This window comes from Perna viridis, chromosome 10 (assembly GCF_037379345.1).
Source record: "Perna viridis isolate PV_CMFRI_1.1 ecotype Kerala chromosome 10, ASM3737934v1, whole genome shotgun sequence".
Classification (NCBI taxonomy): domain Eukaryota; kingdom Metazoa; phylum Mollusca; class Bivalvia; order Mytilida; family Mytilidae; genus Perna; species Perna viridis.
The window spans coordinates 20,259,610-20,284,696 of NC_142454.1; the positions used below are offsets into that span (position 1 = coordinate 20,259,610).

A 25,087-nucleotide genomic window follows, 5' to 3' on the forward strand; every position below is an offset into this window, starting at 1 on the left:
TTTTGTCTTTTTTTTCCAAAATATCGTACTTTAAACATGCTTTCGTGTGATACTGTACTTTAATATAGTGTCTTAGCTTCCAAGTAATAAATATTTGTGCTTTTTCAAGTCAAGTTAGGTGAAATATTGCCGCCCCTACCCATGACTAAAAATGCCTCAACCTGAACTAAAATGTTAATTTTACGAAACTACACAGATAACGTATGAGTTGCAATATGATCACTCCCTACGCAGGTGCTGACTGAATGTTGCCAAAGATGAAAGGAAAGTTGACAATTCTGAATGAAAAGTCATCACGTTTGTTGTAAAGTTTGGTAAATAGTTTTCCTTAACCATCGGTTTCTAAGTGTTGGTCAAGATATGAGGTAGACATCACAATGTCTGTAGTATCATTTATCTCAAGTTCTTTGGGGAAGATCCGAAATTATGTTTATTTGAAGATAATATGTCATCTATATAACGGAATCTGAGATTAAAGGATCTAGATAAATGACATTCTTTCTTTCGGATCAGATCAGCTATTTAGTCAGCCTCATAATAGTGTAGGGGTACAATTTGTTCCCATTGGAATGCCGACCGTTTGTTGAAAATCGCATTAACCACACTGGACTAATATGTTGTCGATTAAAAATTCCAGCATTTTGTAAACATCTTCTGTGTATTTGGAAGATGAATTAAAAGAAATCCATTCATTTTTAGTCAGGTCATTAGATGGACATGAAAAAGCGTTAGTTTCTTATCTCTATTTTGCCTTTATTCAACTGCAGCCTATCTTTTGTAGTATGGAATCTAGTGATATAGATTTAAAAAAGCCTTTCTATATGTATTCTTGCCTTTTTGTATGAACATTGTATGTTAAACCCCTACAGCCGACGTTGATGACCACCACATAATACTATACACCAAATGCATTTTCCGGTCTTGTGAAAAAATATATCTTACTCGTGCATTTCTGAACTATATCATAGTAATTTATTGAAAGTAAGCAAGTTTAATATATCGCTACAATGTCAGAAACTACTTTTTATCAGAAAAAAACAAAACTACGTTTATATTTCCATCTATCGGCATAGTTTTATTAAGCATAGGTGTAATTCATGAGATCATTTTGATATTCAACAAGTATGAATGCAAACTTTATACACGTTCTAATACTATCAAGCTGCTTTGAAATCAAATTCAAGCCTTATAATATTATGTAAAGGTAAAAGAAATTTATGTTTGATAAGAATATATGCATGATTTAACCTTTATTCTTTTTTTTATCATATATGTATTTTATTATAAATCGCAATGTAATTGGTTTCATTTTCAATTATTGAGATAAAGAAACTTCATCATTGAACATGATTTAAAGATGAAAACGGTGGTATATATCTGACTATCTATGACAAGAACAAAACAGAACACAATATGAAATGCAATATCATATCATCTGACTGTTTTCTAAAAGAACAATGCATTATTACATATTTCTTGGGTATTTTACTATATACACAAACAATTTTTTCCATTGCAATTTAACTCATTTTATGAGATATTGCTTAAATCTAATTCAGAATCAAATAAACGTAAATATATGTTTGTGAAATATAACATACTCTATCAAATTACAAAATTTGAGGAATTTTGAATATCTGTCTATTGTTTCAAAGAAAACGTTTGGTCTAATGCTGTACGACAATTGATATCGACAGTTATACGTTTGTTTTGACTGACTTTGACTTGTTCAGGTATTATTCACATTCTTAAATTGTTTGTTTTATCTATTTCATTTGGTTCGCTAAATTGTGTATATAGATCGTGTTTTCCCAATTTCCACGTTCAGGCTGTGTACTTGGTCTTTAAAATATTTGAATTGTTCAAATGTTGAGACCTCGATTTTTTTCCCGATAGTTAGAAGTATCTGTTTATATATTTGTTTTACATTAAATCAGTCTTTAATATAATGCCAAAATAATAAGTCGATGATGTTTCCTTTTGCAAAATGTGACTATGTATGTTACGGTTGATTAGTTGTTCTTTTTTAACAAGGAAGATCCTGACTTGTTATAGAGACATTAGCCTTTCTCACCCTTTGTTAATATATAAAGATCTATTACAGGTTTTTTGTGCGTCTATATAGTTTTTCAAATGATACTATTTACTTCAAATATTTTTAAGTGCTGTCTTTTATATAGTCGTTCAAGTCGTTAAATTAGACTTTGAATATGATTAACCCAAATTTTGTTCTTTGTGATGCACTTTTAGTAAAATATATTGCATCTGTGTCCACCATTTAAGACCACTGTTTTACATTTTTGATGAGGGAATCCTTAACAAATACACTTGGTTGCTAGTGACTCTGCAAAAAGCTTCAATCAATCAGTTTGATTTTTTTTCATTATAACTTGATGCAGTATGATGATCAAACATTCTAGTTGTTTATTGCAAGATTGTGATAATACAAAAATGTGTCAATAACGTTTAATTATTTCCAATATATAACAGTATGAAGAGCATACAATTGCACAAATGCAACAGTTCAGAGTTTATTTACCGAAATTAGCCGTGGCACAAAATTCGGAACCAGTAGAACACATAAGATTATTTCCTTGTAATCTACGTATTTTCAAATATGGTTACAATGCTACTGACGAGTGGTTATTCTTTGAAACAAAGGTACAGTATATCATAAGTTGCAATGTCTATATGATTTGTATGTTTGTATTTAGAGAGAGTGGTAGCAGTATACATTTATATCCAACAATAAATATTGAATATTGTAGACAACACTAATGTTGTTGTGTGCTATGTATAAAAACGTTCATCTCATGTTTAGTAAACAATGCTTCCTCTACATCAGTACCTTCTTTGGAAATTGAAGTAGAATAAACACGCAGTGACCTACTAAGAACTCTAAAATGTTTCAAGATAAAAACTTCACAGTTGTATACCTAGCAGTGATTGATTTTTATTTTATTTATTATTTTTTTCTTCATTTTATTTATTTTCTTGAATTACACAATTCAAAAGAATTTTATGTAACACATCCAATTAATGAGGCCTTGTTGATGGTATAAGCAGGAAGGGAGAGATTCGTTTTTTGTTATGTCTAAATCTACCGTTATAGTGTGACCAGGTGGAACAATGGCAATTGTTACAATCATGCAGACGGTTTTGCCTTGAAGCCGTTTTAGTTAGTGTCTTGGTATTCATTATAGTTCGGACAGATTTTGACAAGCAGTAATGACAACCATTCAGAAAATACTCAGATATTCTGAAATTACCGAGTGAAAATCATTTACATTTACACTTACTATAAATGATCTTTGTTGTGTATGTCTGTTTTTAATGTCTGGTCTTTGTTCCTGGATTACATTCTTTTAATTTCCGCTAGAATCTCGGTTCCTTTGATTACTCTTTTATAATATACAAAAAGGTAAAGTAGGGTCCATGATCATGTGCGAATCTAACTTAATATCTATTTATTAAATTTGCTTTTGATTTAGACATAAAGCCTCGACAGCAATAGTCAAATGAATTATATATTCAAAAATAATTAAAAAGTGTGTGACAAAAGGAAAATTGATACAAAGAAAGATGGGGCTATAAACAGCAAATATAAACGATAAATTAACAAAAAGTCAATGTGTATGTTTCCACAGACTTTGAAATATAGAAAAAAACTTGCATTCCTCACTTGGGTAGTACCCACTCTACAATTATTTGAGAGCATGCACATTTTGACTTAAATGATATTGATCTAAATAGAAAATAAGATGTGCAAATTAGCAATACTTGATAATGATTCAATAACATATATCATCAATCAAGAATGATAGCATATACAAAAAAATTAAATCATAACAATTTATAAATAGAGACAACAAAGGGAAAGACATAACATTTATAACTTGTTAAGGTTTCAATAAGTAAAAATGCATAGAATGGTTACACTACATCAAAGATATATTAAAACTTCAGTATTAACCGATAAAATTCATACATCTAAACAATGAAAAAAGTGAAAAAAATTATTTTGTGATTACCATCCTTAATGTGAATTATTTCTTCGATGGAAAATTAGCGTAGGATCTTTATACATGTGATGTGATTACGACCGTATAAGCAGGTTCGTTTCACTGAATGTATCATATTGACAAAATTAAAAACAAATATTAATAAAGGAAAACAATGTTATAATTAATAATATATATAATAATGACGTTATTGCATTTGTATTTTTTAAATATAAACAACAGAAAACTGAGCGGAGTTTTTGGGGGGTTTTTTTCCACTGTGGAGGTGGGAACTATGTTTGATTGTAGAAACAAATCATAAGAGAATAATTTTATCAGTAAAAAGTAATAAAAACATTTTCTTAAAGGAATTTATAATACTTAACTGTTTTCATCTGGGATAACACCTCTTTAGCACCGGCGTATGGAATTTTCAAATATAAACTGGAGCGCTATTCCAGAGCTTTCCTAAACTATGCTGATTTTTTGTACGAAGCAAACCTTCTGTCAAATAGGATTCTGGAAATGCGTTATGTTGCTACAAGATTGAAGTTCTCAATACAAAGTTCTATAGTCGTCATCACGAATTCGTGGATCGCTATGGTGTATCAATATGGACCATCAGAATCGATTTGTTCAAGGTATCATATATATTCTTCCCTCTCTTGTATACCTCCGACATGACAATGTTATGAGCAACTCGTCGTGTGTTTCTAGAAAAGCAGAGAACGCGCCTATCCAATCTGTGCACCTAATTTATGTTCTTTGTCTTTCTTGGAGTCCAGGTTGCTTATTTAATTAGATTTTTTGTGCGTGTGGTTTTTTGTTATTTCATGTAATTTTTGCGTGTGTCTGTTTTCTTTGTTTGGTCTTTATCCCTGAAAAAAATGTCATTTTGATTACCTTTCGAATCTTGCCATTACTTTTTCTCGACGAAAATGACATTCAATTGTACACTTCAGAAGGGGTTAGCAATAGAGCTTGCACAAAAACATTTTTCTCCCAAAAGCACGTATTGGATAGGCACAAAGACTACTTACTTTACTCAGAAATATTTCAATATAATGTTAGAAAAATGAGGTTTTTGAGAGAGTTGTACTGTTAATTTTCAGTGAAATGAAATTATCACTTGTTTAACCAAAATGATATGGAAAATCATGTCTTTAATTTTTTATTATTCTGATGGTGCAAATTGTTAAATAAGCCTTTCTAGATACGCAGTTTTTTCACACCATATTTCACCCACTGCCTGATTCTTACTGAGACGGACACCTATTCAAGAAGTCGTTGTTTTTAAAACATAATGTGAAATAAATTGAATTAATATCATCCTTGTAACATTTCAATTAATTTCACTTATATATGACACGCAGTTTTGAATGCTATTATATCATTTAAACCCCTTGTTTGTACCCGACAATGGTGAATTCTTCCATATGTTTAACGGCTTAAACCATCCCTCTGTCAAGTCCGTTGGATGTGAATTATGTTTTTAGAGAATATTTCCATCTATGATATCATTTAAACCCCTTGTTTGTACCCGGCAGTGGTGAATTCTTCCGTATGTTTAACGACTTAAACCATTCCTCTGTCAAGTCCGTTGGATGTGAATTATGTGTTTAGAGAATATTTCCACGAAGGACATCTTGACGCAAACGAGACAACAAAAAGAAAATCTTACTTGTGTGGATTTGTGCAAAAAAACACCTTATAGAATATGAAGAAACCTTAAAGTAAAACATACTTGGTGATAAAAATTTGCGTAAATACTATATTTTTTATACTATATATTTTAAAAGTTTGGAACCAAAGTAGAAAACCTTCATACAAAAATGTGCATGTAACTATGCATTATATTGGGGATCCCGAAAATGGCAATTTTATACAAATGGTTTTAGATGTATTCAAAGTAGAAATTTATGATACAAATGTCGACAGTGAGACTTACAAGCCCTATTGTGGTGACGAATTTAATGGTATAAGAATTTAAGATGTTATCAGAGCAATTACAAACCACCTATGAATTCAATGTGCATGTGCTACAGCTTGTAAAGAGATAAAATCGTCATTTGAATAGTCATTACTTTTGCGCCGCTTTATTACTCTAAGTTGATAAAGTACCGACATTAAAATAATAATTTTTTTGCGTAATTTCATCTAACGACAAAGGTGCTTTCTGTAGTAAGGTGTTTACTAAGACGAAGTTTTCAGGTATGTTAAACTGTCTAATACTTCATTTTTCTAAAGATACTTCGGTGACTTAGTAGATCTGTTTCAGTTATTCCTCGTATGTTTGCCTTTTACCCCAGACCAATGTCAGGACGTCTGACTTTTAGCAATTTTAATGTGATTTTGAATATTAGCTTTGTATATTTTTGTCCAAAATAGGAAGAATAAAACATTTAAAAAGTCGAACAATTATGGGTTCAGTATTTCGAGCACATGTGTTCAGTGTAGAGATATAAGGAGATTGATATATTTGTAATAGTAAATAGTATTTGAAAGTGATTGAACAAGACAGTTTTCCAATGGTTAATATGCGTATGTTTTGGTTGAAAAGGGATCTTTGAGAAAAATGTCCAGTATTCGTATTAAATAAACACTTTTCTTTTCAATTCGAAAACCAATACAAATACATGCGTGGAAGTTCAATGCTTTGCCAAAGAATATTGTAAAACTGTGTTTGCTGTAACGTGATAGCGTGTATAAGTAGTATAATAAAATAAAATTGACCAATAGAACGGGTAAATGCATTTTCTAAGATTATCTTTGAGGAAAAACAGAAAATGAGAAAACATTTTTTTAGAAATCAACATCGCTAAAATGACTGAAAGTAACGGTAATTGATTCTACTATGCAACGAATACATCAAGTAAATTCGGAGATTGTTAAGACGTCTACTATAACAAGATAATGGGGAAAAATTGAAGATGTCTGACAAAAAAGAAATACATTTTTTTTAAAAGTCACATATCGTTGGAGTATTAACTATATATATATCCTTATTCTAATGCACGGATACTGAATCTCAAGATTGAAATATTTGCAAATTTAATTGTTCTTCTGTCTGTCGAAATGATTCATTCAATATTTTTCTGATAATAAATTTGATAGTATCAGAACATTAACAACAATCCAAATTTTATCATATTGGTCTATTAACACAACTGACCCGTTTGCTGTATATTTAGAGATAATATCTTCATCTGAATTGTCATTAAATACAAGTATGTATCGCTTCATCGTTAAAAGTAGACTTTAAAAAATGAAATTGTTACTATTCGGAATCCATTTGATTTTACATGTATTAGAGTATCTGACATAATCGGCAAATTATCTAATTGGTCTTTTTACCTTTAAAATGACACGTCTGCAGTGTTTGTAGAACATTTGAATGTTTTCATTATATACGTGCGCACTCACCATTAAAAGATTATAATTGTAATTAGTTTACGTGTAAACAATAAACCTTTATTTTGATCCCATATACTAAAATGGCATTGCATTAATTATATGAATAAATGCTCTGTAGCGCATATTAGAAGAAATGAAATTATCTCCCTTCAGTAAATTTAAAATGTCTCCAATTTTCAATATTAAAATAAATGTTTTTAACCAAATCAAAAAATGAAATAATTTCTTGTTCATAAATGAGATAAATAAAGTTATATGCATGTTCAATTTGTATATGTTGAATAAAATATTAAAAAACAAAAACAATTACACCTTAATGTAAAGTTTTACGCTATTTGTTAGACATATATAATGACATTAAGTAGAGGGACCTGGTCAGGGACGGATATTAAGTATGATAATTTGTTCTTCTTTTAAGTGTGGATCTGTGATTTTCATGACAATATCATAATGTAAATATTTCATTTTTTTTTTTTTTTTTTTTGCTTTCATTTTGGATTCAGCCTGAGAAATGTTTTTGTGCAGCGAAAATGATTGCCCACAATGAAGCATTGAAGCTTCTATTTGAGAAAGCATTAAGAAATAGTTATTTATTTTTGTTTATTCAAATGTTTATTTTTAACAAGCCGACGTAAATGTAAAAATAAATTCGATGGATATTCACGCATTGGTAAAGTCACGTACTTATCCATGTAAAGAATGTTTGCATTTGTACCTTTACTTCTACGCACGATAAATCATTAAGCAACAAAGCGTGTTTTACCATTGCCTTCTCAAATACATGGTAGCACAGCATGAGTGAGTATATATTCAATATCACTGGCGTTTCTTGTGTTTAATTACAGACCGACAGACAGACAGACCGACAGACAAATCCATGTCATGTTAAATGTGTGGGTAAAACATAATAAGCACGTACAAATCATCGTTGATAAACTCATACTTATTTAATTACGGCGTGAAAATGAAACATACCGCTTTCGGAATTTTCAGTGTTAATCATTACGATGATTGGGAGAAAAGAGATGTCTTGAAGCCCAGAAGTGACACACTAATTTATAAGGATCAAAATAACAATTTTTTTTTTCAAAACTAATGTTTTAATGTATGAAAATAAACTGTGAAAATGACGTTTCGTCAAATTTACCTTTTTAGGAAAATTATAAGAGGCTCTACTTCTTTCCAAGGATTCACACCTATGCAAATGGTATTTCCGCTTAAATGCCTTAAAGCTTTATCATTTCATTTGTACTATGTATGTACTTCTTTCTTTTGCTCAATCAATTAACTGTCATAATAAGCTTAAACTACAAGTAGTCTATTAGGCACAACTATTGGCACATGACCTTTCAAAAATTTACATGTACATCCATGCACCTCATGAACCGTTTAAGTTATTTATTTGGTAACTACAGATCATTGTTTACATTTGTTGGCGTATGTTCAGAAAGGTAAGCAAAAAATATAGGACAGAAAAAACAACCCTGCCTTTTTATTTATTGTTTTCCTAAGCAGCTGTCCTGCCTTTTTTTCTTGAAAATTTCAATTCTGCCTTTTTATTTTATTCGATTATTTAAGACTTTATCTAAAAAGAAATACCATTCTTTGCATTAAACCTCTTTAATTAATTTATTTACTCCACTTGATACGATGTAATTAGACGGGTGGCCAGGTATTTAATCATGTGATAAGTAACTAGCTCACAAGATACATGTACAGGTAAAGTTTAACAGTCATTTTTGAAGCGATTTTAAACGTGATTTTTGACAGGTTTTTACTAAATAGACATAGAGATCCAGCATTAACCAAAAAAATCCTCTTTCTGTGGAATAAATCAATAAATGCACACTTTCATTTTCAATGTTTTTGCTGAAGGCTGAATCTCACTACGAAATATGAAATAACTTACAAAAGAGCGAAAAAAAAATGCTGTTTTTTCTTGAATGAGGGCTTTGGGGTCTTCGTTTTAATGCATAAAATTGAAAAATTACAAGAATATTTACATTATTTTTGAGTTTTTTATCGAATTAATGATAATTTTCCCACGATAATTTTAGTAGGCTGAAGAAGGCCTTATGGGCCCTCATCCTTTAACATGCATGGTGAGTGATTCATTCAGATTGTTTACCCAATGACTGTTTTGAAGTGACGTGGCTGAGTTTTTGTGTTATGATCAGCTATTTAATTATGCTATTCAAAACACTAATAGACAAAAATGACTAATTTGACCATTCATAGTCGCTTGTCCGCTTATGACTAATGCAGACAAAAAATTTTATCAAATGATTGACCTGCCCTTTGGTAATACCGGTACATTTTGTCTACCACAATCATAAAAGTACTGTATCAGTCTATTTATGTCGACCAAATTCAAACAAAAACAACGCATTTAGTTGCAAAATAACTAGATATGCTGACACATTTTGGGTTCCATTTTTCAACAAATATTTACGTCAAAGTTTTTGGATGAGTTCGTTGAAAACAATGTCTACTGTAACGCTTTTTGCATAGAGTTAGTCAACAAATGTTTACGTCAACACTTTTTGCGTTGAAGTCGACAAAATATTTATTTAGCCATATCTTGTTTGTGTATGAAAGATACTTTTCAGCAAAATTTGGAAGCTTTGTTATGGCACTCGAAAATCATTTTCTGAGGCATACATAGTCCATGGGCAACATTGGGAAACATTTACTCTCCCTCCCCCCCCACACACACACACATACACACAACCACCACTATTGTTGGGACTATGATTTTTAACTACTAAGAATGTTTATTTACATAATTAAAACATTTGCCTTTTAAGAAATTACTGCAAGATTTTCAACAAGAAAAGAGGGTCAATTTTAGTATTTTAGTTTAAACAGGTGGTTAACTTTTAAAAGGTCAGTCAAAAAGTAAGATATGGAAATTTGGTATGAGCGTATTTATTACTTACATTGGTTGTGTTCTAAAACTATTATATTTTTTGGTTGAAATAAGTTTTTTTTATTTTAGAGAAAAATGCAACACCTACCCACATAAAATTGAGATGCTTTTAAAATAACATTTTCAATTGCAACTGTGACCTTAATGATTGCTTTGTCATAATAAAATACCGTGAACAGCTTCAAACAATTGATTCATAATGGCTAAATTTAAAAAAAAAAGTATTTATTGATATCCGACAGAGAAGCTAAAAATGGGCAATTTCGGAATTTTTTTCGATTTTATGGTGTTTTTTTTTTCGATTTTATTTTTTTTTTCCGATTTTATTTTTTATTCTATACATTTTCAGATTATTTAACAGTATAAAAATGGTTTAAATTCCGGTGGCAAAGAAAACAAATCTGTATTTTTTTTTCACATCCGAAAGTCCGAAAACTATTGAAAATTATCAATACAATTTGTAAATCTCGAAGAACTCCTTTAAGAGCCATGAATATATACTTGCATCACGATAGTTACTATTTGCCTATTGGATTTTTAGTTATTTCTTAACTGTATACTCTTGTCTAACAAAACATTGTCAAAATTAATACTTTCAATAAATCAAAACCTTCTGAGGATTTGTTATTCCGAAAATGATAGCATATTTGATGTTTTCTTACTATATGTATATAACTTTGGTAATTTTGAGTCAGCTTCATAAATTGTAGGTTTCGTAGTCGCAATTTATGTTTAATTCCTAAAAGATAAAAAAAAAACATTTCAGTTCATATACATTTCACAATCTCTGTAATATACGATCATTTGATATATGATATATACATATATTCACTGTAAAGGTTCTAGCGGAAATCAAAAGAATGTAATCCAGGGACAAAGACCAGACATGGAAAAAAAGACAAACACAACAAATATCATAAAGTAACTAAAATAATACACACAAAGTAACAAAAGTAAATTAGCAACTCGATTGCCAACTAATTATAAATAAATCTACCTACATATATTTGCTTCAGTATGAAACATAATAGTGCTAGTTTAAAGCCAAATAATTGATAATTTATTATTCAAACGGGAGCACAAATACTCCCTACGGAATATTTTAATAATTATATACGCTACCCAAAATGATAATAATCTACATAATTGGACATTATTTGCTAGGTATAAACGTTTAAACGCCATTGTTGTATTTTCATATTTTCATGATAACAAAATACAAAAATACCAATTAAATAGATATTGCCAATATTGGTATGCAGCATTAGAACCACATAATACGGAAGTTTACTATACAAAAAAGGTTGATCATAAGAAGTATTCCAAACCAGTAATATCGAAATAGGAAGCCAAAACTAGTATTTATAAATTATTTCAGAAAATGTCAAAGGAGTTGAATTTTGTAGCCCAATGCCTAATACAAAGAATGAAGCTTCATTTTTATGGGTTTTTCGGTTTTTTTTAAATTTTGTCCTACGGCAAATGTCTGACTAATGGGTTCGTGAATATCATCGGCATTGGCCATGATGTCCACAGAATTATGAAAATTGGAAATTTCATTATGTGTGTTTTATATGCGCTTTTATATACAACATTTGATAAATTTTTTTAGAGGCTTGAAGAGCATAAGTTGAAAAAAATGTCTAAAATGGTCGGCCACTTATCTTCTTATAATAAAAAGATATATAATTTATGGTTAAAATGTTAATAAAATGTACATTTAATTTAATACCATATAGTCTGTTTTGAGTTTATAAAAGATTCTTGAACGTGTACTTGTAACAAACATTTCAAATTTAATGGTGTACCAACTACAGTGCAAAGAGTTGTTAATATAAAGATAAGAGGTCCGACATTGTTTTCGGTTAAAAAATTATACAGTGTCAATATTTTCTGGGACTTTCCGTTGTCAATGGTTCATCCGATTTTCTTACATTAGATTTGTGTTATTCTCTTCGTCATACATTGCTTACTTCGGTATGCTGCACGGGTATTCAACCTTCCAACATCAGAATTTTAACTAAACCATGGGAGGAGTTTATTATTACCAAACATATCGAAGTAGGAAGCCAAAATCCGGCACCGAGATGTTCAGATGCTCTATCGTCTGCAATATTCATTGTTTTAGGGGGTTTTGAATTTCGAAATTCAATGTATTGCAAAATATGGATAATAATTTTGATGTAATTCAGGTCAGATAATTTTTACTACTAGGACCTTCGAACCACCAGCAGAATTCGATTCTCATAGTGTTATAAATATAAACATATAAATTCGATTCTTTATGATGGTACATTTCAATGCCATGCTGAATGTTCTTATTTTATTAATAGGAACGAACATTTATAAATGGTGGTTACCTATCTTACACAATTTTAATAAGGTTAAAGCAAATTAAAGCTAACAAATTTAAAATTAAACAAAAAGAGAACTGTTTCTTTTTAAACCGAAATATATATGTAAGTAAATGTATTCAATAACTCCGTTATTTTAGTTCATTAGCTAATATGAGAAGACTGGGATACATTCTATATGCTTGCAATATATCATTTCTTAAAATCGAACTACGTATTTTAATAATGACTTTCAGAAAACCTGATATGAACAAAATAAATTTGTAATTTCGATAGTAAAAATATAATTTATATTTAGTTGAAAATGACATTAGATCTGATTAAATTTTAAAAAAAATGTAAAAAAAATCATCGATTTAAGACAACTATTTGAAGTTGCATGGCAAAAATCTGAGAAAGGAGCAAACTTTTCATATCTGAAATTTTCCCATTTTTCAAAACTGGGTTTTACCGTAATGATTTTAAATAGTAAAACTACGTCTTTGGTGTTGTTCTTATAGGCGTAGGAGTAGATTTGTCACTTCAGCTGCTATAAGACATTGGAAATGTTATAATATTTGAATTCAACGTAAAGCAAAAACGCTTGGGGAGAGTTTAGGAAAACAAAAACTGATGATCATTAAGTTCCATTTTGATATTTAACCAAAAACAAATCCAAAATGTCAAAAATTCACGGCAATGGTATGTTTTCAATTAAAATATTTCACACTTTGCAGTAAATGCCTATTGGCAAGCATGTCAATTCTCGTTCAATAGATAATAAAAGTTTAACATAATGTTGTCTTAGAAATTTCGCAGAGGGAGTCACCTAGGGTGTATGTGGCATATGGACAATTATAGTCAATTTTAAAAATATTGATAATTTTTAACGTACGTACATTGTGTGTGATATATTGACACAAATCAGTGGGGATGAATTAATGTGTAATCCATATCATAGGATTCGCCTGATTTTTTACATGGATGGCCTCTGAAAACCACATTAATTATGCATTCCACATTACATTGTTTTATACAATACAATTTTAAGCCACTTTTAATTTATTGCAATAATAAAACATGACAATAGTTTCTTAATTAAAGTATAGCATATTGTTGTTTCTTCGTTTTAGACACGATTTCAATTTATTTTGAGTAAAGATGCATTGGACAGCGTGTTCACTCATACTGATAGCTTATACACACGCTTATGGAAAGGCAGAATCAGTATGCAACATATGCCGATGTATGAAGAGTTTCGCTGTATGTGAAAGACTTAATCTGGAGAGATTTCCAGACGGATTGAGTTCCTTTTCTCTCATGTGAGTTGGTGATTCAATATAAACGTTTTTAGTAATAAATCCTTACGTTTAATATGTATTACATTTTAGGGTTGGGAAGGGGAGAGTTGTGGTCACACGCATATCCCAAATCAGGAATTTCTTGCCTCTGTATGTATTGTTTCGTTTTTACATTTTGATTTGAAAGTTCTTTAATGGACACGCCATATCTATTGTTCAAATTTTGAATGGACAATCCATATCTATTGTTCAGATTTTAAAATGGACAATCCATATCTATTGTTCAGATCTTAAAATGGACAATCCATATTTATTGATTTGTCCTTCATTTTAAACCTGAAGACTAATTCTTGACTAGTTCTATAATGGTAACCCCATATTTGTTGACTAGTTCCTTATTGGATATTCCATATCTGTTTAATAGTTCGTGAATAGACAATATATATCTAATGATAAGTTCATTAATTTATCAGTTTACTTGGTCAATTGCTGTTGACTAGTTCTTTAATAAACAGACATCATATGTAACTAGTTCTGTAATAGATACTCGATATCTGGTGACAAGTTCTTTAATGGACACTCCATATCTGTTACATGTAACTAGTTCATGTCTGTAAACTCAATATTCATGTTATCTGTTGACTATTCCGGACTAGTAAGTTTATGGAAACTTCATATCATTTGACTAGTTTTTTCATGGATAAATAATTTCATTTGATAAGTTCTTTAATAGACAATATATTTTTGACAGGTTTTTTTAATGTACACGCAAGATCCATGTTATCCCTTGACTAATTCCTGAATAGGCACTCTATATCTGTTGACAAATTTGGTAGTGGACACTTGACTAGTTTCTTAATGGACAGTTCATATCTCTTTTCCAGTTTTTTTAAATACTGAACACCCCATTTCTTTTAACATGTTTTTAATCTACACTCAAGATCCATGTTATCCGTTGAATACTTCCATATATGGAAACTCCATATCTGTTAACCAGTTTTTAATAGACAATCCATATTGTTTTACTAGTTCTTAAAGAGACAATCCATATCTCTTGAATAGTTCTTTAATGGGCCCTCCATTTCTGTTGACCAGTTTTTTAATGGACAATCCACATCTCTTGACCACTTCCTTGACTTGTAGGACAAATACCTCCAATGAACTTTGAGGTGAGTCGGACCACAAAGTAGTACTACACAGACACAATATTGTAACTGCTTATTGGAATAATGCGCTAATAACATCACCACTAGAAACCTAGAATGAAGTGTATCTGAGACCTTACATAGTTAAGAAATCTTGACAAAAAAGATTTAATAAAAGGTAAGCTTGCAAGACTTTTTCAGTGAAAACATTGTCAGCTTCTGGGATTATTACAACTTTATTCGGGTTTAATAAAATACTATAAAAAGAATCATACTTCCCACCCCGATGTTTTAGCTTGAGTGCTAGAAGTCTATCTCGGTTGATGTGAGTGGTCCATTATATCCAGATTAGCGATAGGGCTCGAGCTAGAACACAACATAAGAGTTAATTGGCCTATGTAATGAAAATAACTGGTCTTTCCACAGTTTTTTTTTAATGGACAGTACATATCCATGATGTTTGTCGACCAGTTCTTTTATGGACAATACATATCTCCTGACCAGTTGGTTAATGGACACCCAAAATCTGTTCATTATACTCGGCGTCACATAAATAAGATACTGTTAAAATTTGAATAAAAATATTTTCTACGACTTTATTGACACCTACTTCGTTTAAATTGCCTTAAATGACTCATTCGTTTAGCCAAGCGGCTTCTCCTTAAACATTGAAGCGTTAAATTCCGGTGATATTTTTATTTTCGGTCATAAAATTTACATTATCAAAAGTCGGCCATGTTTACAGTGATCGGGTTGCTAGGAGATGTTGTTTACGTTTAAATGGTTTGTCCAAAAACCGAACAACCCAGAATGCATTTCGGCGCTAATTCGGATATCTCGGATTTATTCTACGCGAACATCGTACAACACCGAGAAGTTGATCAAGCAGACGATTGTCCCCGGAGTTCGACGGGAACTTACGAACTTCGTTTGTAAACAAATCGTCCCGTAGAAACCAACATGGCGGATATTAGTATAGCATTTTCCCGGAAGGATTTGTTACGCACGATTTCAGCCAATAAACGACTCGTTGGAACTATCACGTCATGCATATATGCGACCTATATTCAGATTAAATAAAAGAGAGACAACTCTAGCGGTAAGTCCCGACAGTTTCAAAAATAGAGCTTCAAATCGAAAATGTGCTGTATGTGACGTCGAGTATAGTCTTGAATAGGCAATCTGTATTTTTGACAAGTACTTCAATTGCCAATCCATTTCTGTCGACTAGTTCATTAATGGATATTCCATATATGTTGATTGGTTTGTTAATGAACACTCAATATCAATTGACTAGTTTTTTTTCTTTAAGGAACAATCAATATGTCTTGATTAATTCTTGAATAGATATTACATATCTAATGATCCCTAATGACACTCCATATCCATGCTATATGTTGACTAGTTCTCTAATCGACACTCTATATCTATGATATCTATTGACCAGTTCTTTCATGGGTAATTCATACCTCCTGATCAGTTAGTTAATGGGCACTCAATTTCTGTTGACTAGTTCTTGAATATTTTATCCATATATTTTAACAAGTTTATTAATACACAATCTTCATCTTTTGCAAAGTTCTTAATGGAAAACTCATTTCTCTTGACTAGTTCTTTTATGGGCACTTCATATTTGTTGATTATTTTTTTTGTAATGAACACTCAATTTCTGTCACAAGTTCTTTAATGGACAATTCAAAACTCCTGACCAGTTCGTTGAAGGACGCTTAATATCTGTTTAATGGTCTTATATATATCTTTTGACTTGTTCATGAATAGTCAATCTACATCTATTGACTAGTGCTTTAATTGTCACTCCATTTCTTTCGACGAGTTCCTAAATTGATATTCCATATCTGTTGACTAGTTCGTGAATGTACTATTTATCTGAAGACCGGTTCTTCCATATATGATGACTGACTAGTTCTGTAAAGGACACGCCATATCAATGTTATCTTATGATTATTTTCTTAAGGACACTCCATATCTATGATAATTGTTGACTGATTCTTTAATGGACAATACATATCTCCTGACCATTTAGTTAATGGAAACTCAATAATTGTTAACTAGTTCATGAGTAGACAAGCCATATCTTTTGACTAGTACATAAATAGACAGGTCATTACTTTTCACTAGTTCTTAAATATACAATCCATATCTATTGACTAGTGCTTTATAAGATTCTCCATATCTTCTGACCAGTTCGTAATGCACTCAATATGTATTGACTAGTTCGTTAATAAAATCAATATCTATTGAAAAGTTCTTGAATTGAATACACGATATCTATTGACTAGTTCATCAATTGAATACTCGATATCTATTGACTAGTTCATCAATTGAATACTCGATATTTTTGACTAGTTATCTTATTGACACTCTCTATCTATGAAATATGTTGACTGATTCTTTAATGGACACTCTATATCTATGAAATATGTTGACTGATTCTTTAATGGACACTCTATATCTATGATATCTGTTGACCAGTTCATTAATTGACAATTCATATCTCCTGACCGGTTCGTTCATGGAAACTCAATATCTGTTGACTAGTTCTTTAATGGATACTCATATCATATCTCCCGACTAGTTTTTTAAACATTAATTGGCACGAATATCTGTTAGCTAGTCCTTTTATAGACACTTCATATCTATTTTTAAAGAAAACTCCATATCTCCTGACCAGTTCCTTAATAGGCACACAATATCTGTTTACTTGTTCTTTAATCGAGATTTCATATCTGTTGACAAGTTCTTTAATGGATACCTTAATGTCCGTTGACTAGTTCTTGAAGTAAATGCATATCTCTTGATTAGTCCTTGAATAGTCAATGCATATCTCTTGACTAGTACTTTAATGAATATGTCATATCTACTGACTAGTTCTTTCATATACACTCGTTATATGTTGACTAGTTCTTTTATGGAGAATCTTTATCTCTTCATTATTTCTTGAATAGACAATACAGATTTACTGCTATGTTTTTCAGTGTCTTCACAAGTTCTTTCCTCCATATCTGTTGACCAGTTCTTTAATGGACACTCCATATCTATCGGCTAGTTCTTTAATGGACACACCATTTGTTCTTTAATTTTTTGTTTTTGTTTTAATAATGGACACTCCATTTCTGTTCACTACTTCTTTAAATGACCCTCAATATCCATGATATTTGTCGACTAGTTTTTTTTAATGGACACTAGTGCATAATTAGTAAGATATATATAGGTTTCGTAGTATGTGACAGTTGAATGGGCAAAATATCAACTCAGTATGTTTTATCATTTTAATGAGGATCGTTTGTTTTTATGTTAAAATTACATAAAGAGATTTGACATTTTGCGACAGTCAAATTTCACGAGTAATTATATTTTCTTTCTTTAATTTCTTTGGAATATTTTGGTCGTTTGACATTCGTCATCTGTCATAGCGGAAATTCTAACGATCAACTGTCTATGTTGTCACACATAGTTTCAGGAGAACGTTTGAAACATCATAACATCGTTTTCAGGGTTTTATTGAAATTGATACACAATCACACACAATCAGTCATAACATCGAATTTCTAAATCGCTAGTTTATATTACATCGTCCATGGTGTCATAATAGGTCAGTTTAATAATTTATCAGACACTAATAATCGGCACATGGGAAGACCGATTTTATTTACTTAAGGAAGTAGACCTATGGTAAAGGACATAACTCTTAAAATCAGTCCAAGTTACTTTGATAACACTAGATTGGTGTAAAATGTTGACTACAAACGTTCCAATGATTTGTAAGATTTGTATCCCTTAACTTTGGTCTACCGCCTTAAGTCAAATAATAACATAAAGTATGGGTTAGTACCACACTAACCTTGAACTATAAGTAATTTCTATTGCGACAAACTAGTCATATTACTAAAAGCGTGTGAAAAAAGTATTTCACTGTAACACACTTAAACATGTACATGTAAGAAAATCTTTCTTTCAGCATTAAGTTTAAACTTCTTTTGTATGTTTATTTGCAGAACTTTGGCACGCAATCGCTTATCTGCAATTGATTCAAAACAAATGAATAAAATAGCAGCATCGACAAGAAAATTGTAAGTAGGTTGTAGTTGTTAGATGTAGTTCAAATGATAATACTTTTTACACTTAAAAGGTTAACTTGTTCGCCTAAAGGTAACCTGACACATTTGACGATGTTTCCGACGTTTTTATGTTTCTGTACTTAATTAATTGCTGTACTGATCGTATTTGGTCATTGAAATTTCTTTTTTATACTAAAGACAAAACCAAAGATTGTTCATCTAGGATGGATCTTAGAATTCATAAATGAATGAAGTGAATTATCATTTAAATAAACATAATCTCTCACTAGTTATCACATTTTAGATAAGCTTTGTTTTGTTTTAATTGCATTTATATTATTTTTTATAACAACTATAACATCAAATTTTTCCGACGCGGTATAGTTTCGCTTTTAACCCTTTGACCTTAAAGACTCTCTACAATGGAAACACAAGTCACCTGATCGCAATTCTGTAAGTAAAAAGAAATAATTTAATTGCGTCGGCTATCTTTTTTTAAAGATAGTACCTGTTAATAACATAATTGTTCCGTTTTCATTATCCAAAATGAAAGATTTCGACATAAAACCTGGGAATTAATGTGTGCATTAGTGTAGCATTGATCAATACGTTACTTGTGAGTTGCAAGAAACGTGCCCTTATGTTGAACAGCATTTCCAATCGGATTTTAGTAGGATTGATTCAAACCAAATAAAGAGTATTCCCGGGGATGCCTTCCAGACATGCAACGCTCTTGACTCCTTGTAAGTACGACTAAACTTTTATTGAAATACATGGCTGCAAAGATTTGGTATTCCAATTACTGTCAACATGAATATAGCTTCCTACGTTGCAATGAATGGATTACCAGATTTTTCCAGACCAGATAGGTAAAAAAGTGGATTGGATTTGACAATTGAAAAAAATGCTTTTCTCTAACGATAACGACATCTACAAATTAAGAGTTCAAATCCTCCCAACCTCTGTGTGTTACTTCAAAAAGCAAAGCAACTTTTTTATAACCTTGGTTCCTGGTAAACGACCTAGGATCGTTGAATATAGACTCAAGTCACCAGTGATGGTGCATAATATAAGATTAAATTACCGCTTATGGAATAAAATAAAAACAAAGGATTGAAATCACCTCAATTAACTTAATAATTGTACATTTGTATCGAAAGATAAGGCAAGTATTTTGGAAGACAAATTGAAGGGTATTTTCTAAGATTTGAATATTAAAATGTATATAAATGAAAAGATAATACATATCAGCTTAACCAATCTAAAAAACAGAAGACGTCACTGGTGACCCGCATTTATTTTTGAAAAATACTTGTCTAACGAATTGATAACTTTGGCTTCTAAATAATCTATTTTGATGACTGTCGCTAGAGTGCAATTTGATTTAATTATATGTCGAACAATTAACATGTAAGATTATCAGTATCTGTACTTAACATTTAGGAGATTAAGTCCTCTTCTCTGTAAGAATCAGGAAGTTGGTGAACCATGGTTTAAAAAAAACAAACACACACCTCTTTCCATGAAATAGTATTCAAAATGTTATCTGGAATGCATTTTTGTAAACGTAAGTGTAAGCTATATGTAATGCATAGCAATTTCATAATAATTTTTGTTATCTTTAACTCGCTTTTCTACATATTCCAACATTTATAAGATGAACAAAATGCCAATTCGTCTTGAGTGAATCATGAAATACGTGCTCATATTGTCAAATTGGTATGGTTTTTTTTCTGAGCATGATTCATTTTTCAATTTTACATAAATTTCTTATAGATTCCAGCACTTAGTGATTTCTCTGAGCATCATATTATGCATACATATACATGAAATATACATGTAAATGGATAAGTTATATAAACATGATAAAGTTGAGTGTATTGAAAAAAAAATTTAAATAATAAAGGGTTGATGTAATGTATGTCTTTTTTTTTTTTTTTTTTGCTTCAGAAACTTTAAGTTCAACCAAATTACGGATATTCCAGACGGCGTGTTTAAGAATTGTAAAAAACTTAAATTTTTGTAAGTAAGCCATCTGTTTCTTTTTCCAGTAAACAGTGTCAAGCGCTGTAATACAATTTCAACTTTCAGAAACTAAATACAACACAGAAAGAATGAAGCAATTCATAAAAATCAAAATATAAGTGCACGACCTCAACGTGAAAACAGGTACAAAGAAAAACTACATGCACAATGAAGCAAACAGAATAAAATACGATGAAAGGTAAAAAATGGAGATGAAGAAAACAAACTATTACATACAAACTAAATTAATAGTAGTATATACTCCCAGCGAAAAAAAATGGTAGCAACATTAGATGCTCAGAAGGTTCCCAAACACGCATGGCAGAAGCACATATGGGTAAAAAAAAAACGATGGAACAATTCATACATGAAAAAAAAACATTTAAATGATCAATGATTTGTGATGTTTGTAAGTAAATAACATTGAAACAGTCAAAAATGTTCTGACTTTGATAAAAAAATAAATGATGAGGATAAAAAAAATCGCGTAAAATATATAATACAAAGTAATATTGATATCAATTCAATCGATCTTTACCATCACGTATGATTAGTGTCAATAGTAAGGCTTCCCCGAAAGTTTATAATTCTATTCCAAAGTTGATTATGTTATCATTGTGATGAACAACATAGTAGTTAAGAATTGAATATTGTACGAAATATGAGGTGAATGTTAGTTTTTTGCTTTATTAGTTTATCAATAACTGTTCTAGAAAATGATGAGATGAGAATATAGTAAGCACAGCTTAAAGATGTTCACTGGTCATGTTCAGTCATTTTTGTCATACTTTCGGACTATTCTGCTTTATCCATTTCATAGCATTTACAGTTTTGTCAAGGGATTTCCACTTTTCCCTTCCTAATGTTATTAAACATGCACACCTTGAAATGTTATTCTGGAAGTTTATTTATGAAATCCTTGTTATGTCTTAGGCGTTTCAAACAGATATAAGATACAGAGAAAAAACGTATAAAAAAATTTAAATCATTCTCACGCCATAATTTTAAATCCTTATATCTAAAAAACGAGCACACTGATCCATCTATTTTTTCTACTTTTCGTGTTCTAGCTTGAAAGAACATAAAAAAATTCACATCCCTTTGATGTTCTTGAATAGAGCTGCTTATAAAACTTTCAAAGTGAATTTTAAGTGTACTTCATGTGCTGTCCGTCTTATTCGTTGCTTAATGAATAGAAACTTTTTTTGTAGAAGCTTCAGATCAAACCAGATATCGATCATTAGGAGGAAGACGTTTGAAGGTCTCACCAGTCTCGAAAATTTGTAAGTTTTACTTTTATTCAAATTTGAAAATAATTGTCAATAGGAAAGTTATAAATAGAAAAAAGTCTAATGCAAAAATAATAAATGTATTCTATAGACTGCATTACCTCTTTCTATTTATTTCTAAAGGATAATTCAGATTTATCTATATGATCACAACCGATCCAGTCACAAACGAATGAAAATGATCGTGCCTAATTCATTCAGGCGTGTATTCGAATTGGAGATAAGTAATTCAAAGTCCGCACCCCTAACTATTATCATACGGTTACTAAGGTTTTTTTTTTTTTTTTTTTTTTGGTTTTTTTTTTGTTTTTTGTGAAATACGGTTGGCCTTTATAATAAAGATATATATAAAATAAAGATTGTGGTATATAGATTGCTAAAGAGAAAAGTCGAGGTTGTTTGTGATAAATAACTTCAAGAACATTTGTTTGATTATGATTGATGCTAAAATACGTTAATACCTGTTTATCTAATTGATGAAATTACGCATTTTAGTAATCAGTGAATTGACAGATGACATTCGTGCCAAATCATTATATGATTTTTTATTGTTTATGTGAATAACAAAAGCTACGTTTTCATTACCAAATTTAAAAAACAATTCTTACATATTCATAAATGTACAAAAATTAAAATAAATTTGCAAATAAAAATGTTTGCTGCTTTACTTTTGAAAATTAATATTGAAAAGGCTGATGAAAACGTCGACAGTTTACTTTTAACGAAGTTAAAACTTAAATTCTCTTCTTTTGCAAAGGTTATCATCTAGAATATTTTGTTATCTTTTCACAGATAATTTATGTTCTTTAATTAACTTCAGGGTGTTATACGACAACCCCATATCCACGATAGAAATGGATTATTTCAAAGACCTTCTTAATCTTCAAATATTGTAAGAATAATAATGAGCTACTAAATATAAAAATACCAGTCATATATATATTACAAATTTCGACATGTACACGTGTTTCAATGAGTGAAAACATCAACATAATTCTTGTTTTGTTTTTGTTCTTCCTTTTTAGTTAGATTGATTTAGAAAATAGTTTCATTTTAATAAAAAAAAATCATTTAAGGAAGCAGACCTAGTGTAAGGGACATAACTTTTACAAATCTTCGGAATGTTTGTGTAAAACAGTTAGCATCAATCTCATAGAAGCATCGAAGGAACTTGGATTTATTTCCTTCTCTTTCAAATGAAAGCTTGATAGGCATAGATGAAATTGAATACGATGTAAACATATCACTGATTTCAAGAGTTATGTCCCTTACCCCAGGTCTACCTCCTTAAACTGGCCCAGACATGTTATTTAATATGATAATAGTATAATAACTGATTCATTATCGAAACGTTAATTTGTAGCATGATTTGAATCGCAGAGTGCGATAATCGACGTTAATGACGTCATAATACCAAACCAGGTTATACAAATAATCTGCTTTGCTGAAAGAGAGCCAACCATAAGGCTAGTTACAAATCAAATTAGATTACTTGTAAATAAACAACGTGATGTTTATGCTTACAATGTATAAACTTGCAGTAATATGGTTTTGATGTTGTTTGATAAATACTACATCTTCAGATTGTATTCGAGAAACTGCAATAGAATAAAATGATCACCTTAGATGCATGTTAACATTTAACCACTATAATGTTTATTACATGTTGTTACATTTAATTTGTAATGTTTACATATACAAAAAAGTCATGACCATCGTACATGAAGTATTTATTTTGTTTTCATTTTCATTATAGACGCATCTGGAATAATAAACTGACTTGTGATAGCTCTTTGGCGAAATATGTGCAATGGACAACTGAACAGAAAATCAAGACAGATGTCAATTGCGTTTTGATACGTATTACGATCTAAACCCATAAATGTTCTCCGTTCCTCAATAAATTATTAGTGACTGTCCTACTACTTAAATTTTTAGGGATTTCTTGCATTTGACAAACATGCTGCTTTAACTCATTAGGATTACATTTGGACTCGTATCCATTGATTGTGGCTCCAAAATGGACTTAGTGGTCGTAGGTGACAAGAAATATCAAAAACAAATACTTCAATTTTCTTTTCGTTTAATAAGAGTGTATATATTTTAGAAAAGAATATCAAATTTTGTCCGTTGTGAGTTTTTCAGATGTTCATGTCAGCTAAAATTATTTAACAATCTTTCTCCACATTCTTTCTTGTTTGTAATTATTATTTTTCAATATATGGATACTACATGAACTCTATACAATACTAGTAGTCAAAAGGAATAGCCAGAAAGAACTTCAAAATAGCAAATGGCATTATCAAGGCATCAACAGAAACATTGGAAACAATCTGCAATTGTCCTGACTTGTTACGAGCATTTCCAATGAAATCTGTGGGTAATGCAAATTTCTTTGCACACTAAACAGAGCAAATTCATAACCTGTAATTGTTTCGGGTATATTGCAATACAAAAACAGCACAAAACTACCCCAAGCACTGTTTGTTATACCAGTATCAAATGCCACGTGATATTAGGTTCAGGAGACTTCGAAAGTTCAAATCAACAACAAATGGTAAGAGATATCAT

At 30.6% G+C, this 25,087-nt stretch overlaps 1 protein-coding gene across 1 annotated transcript; it reads left to right on the plus strand.

Moving 5' to 3' along the window:
- The first annotated feature begins 6,155 nt into the window (after positions 1-6,155).
- Positions 6,156-24,690, plus strand: LOC148604885 (uncharacterized). Its single transcript, XM_088549067.1, has 8 exons — positions 6,156-6,212; positions 13,811-13,999; positions 19,140-19,214; positions 19,874-19,945; positions 21,153-21,224; positions 22,439-22,510; positions 23,337-23,408; positions 24,273-24,690. The coding sequence occupies exons 2-8, from the start codon at positions 13,839-13,841 to the stop codon at positions 24,388-24,390; spliced, it is 642 nt and encodes a 213-aa protein (XP_088405193.1). The 5' UTR covers positions 6,156-6,212; positions 13,811-13,838; the 3' UTR covers positions 24,391-24,690.
- The last annotated feature ends 397 nt before the right edge of the window (positions 24,691-25,087 follow it).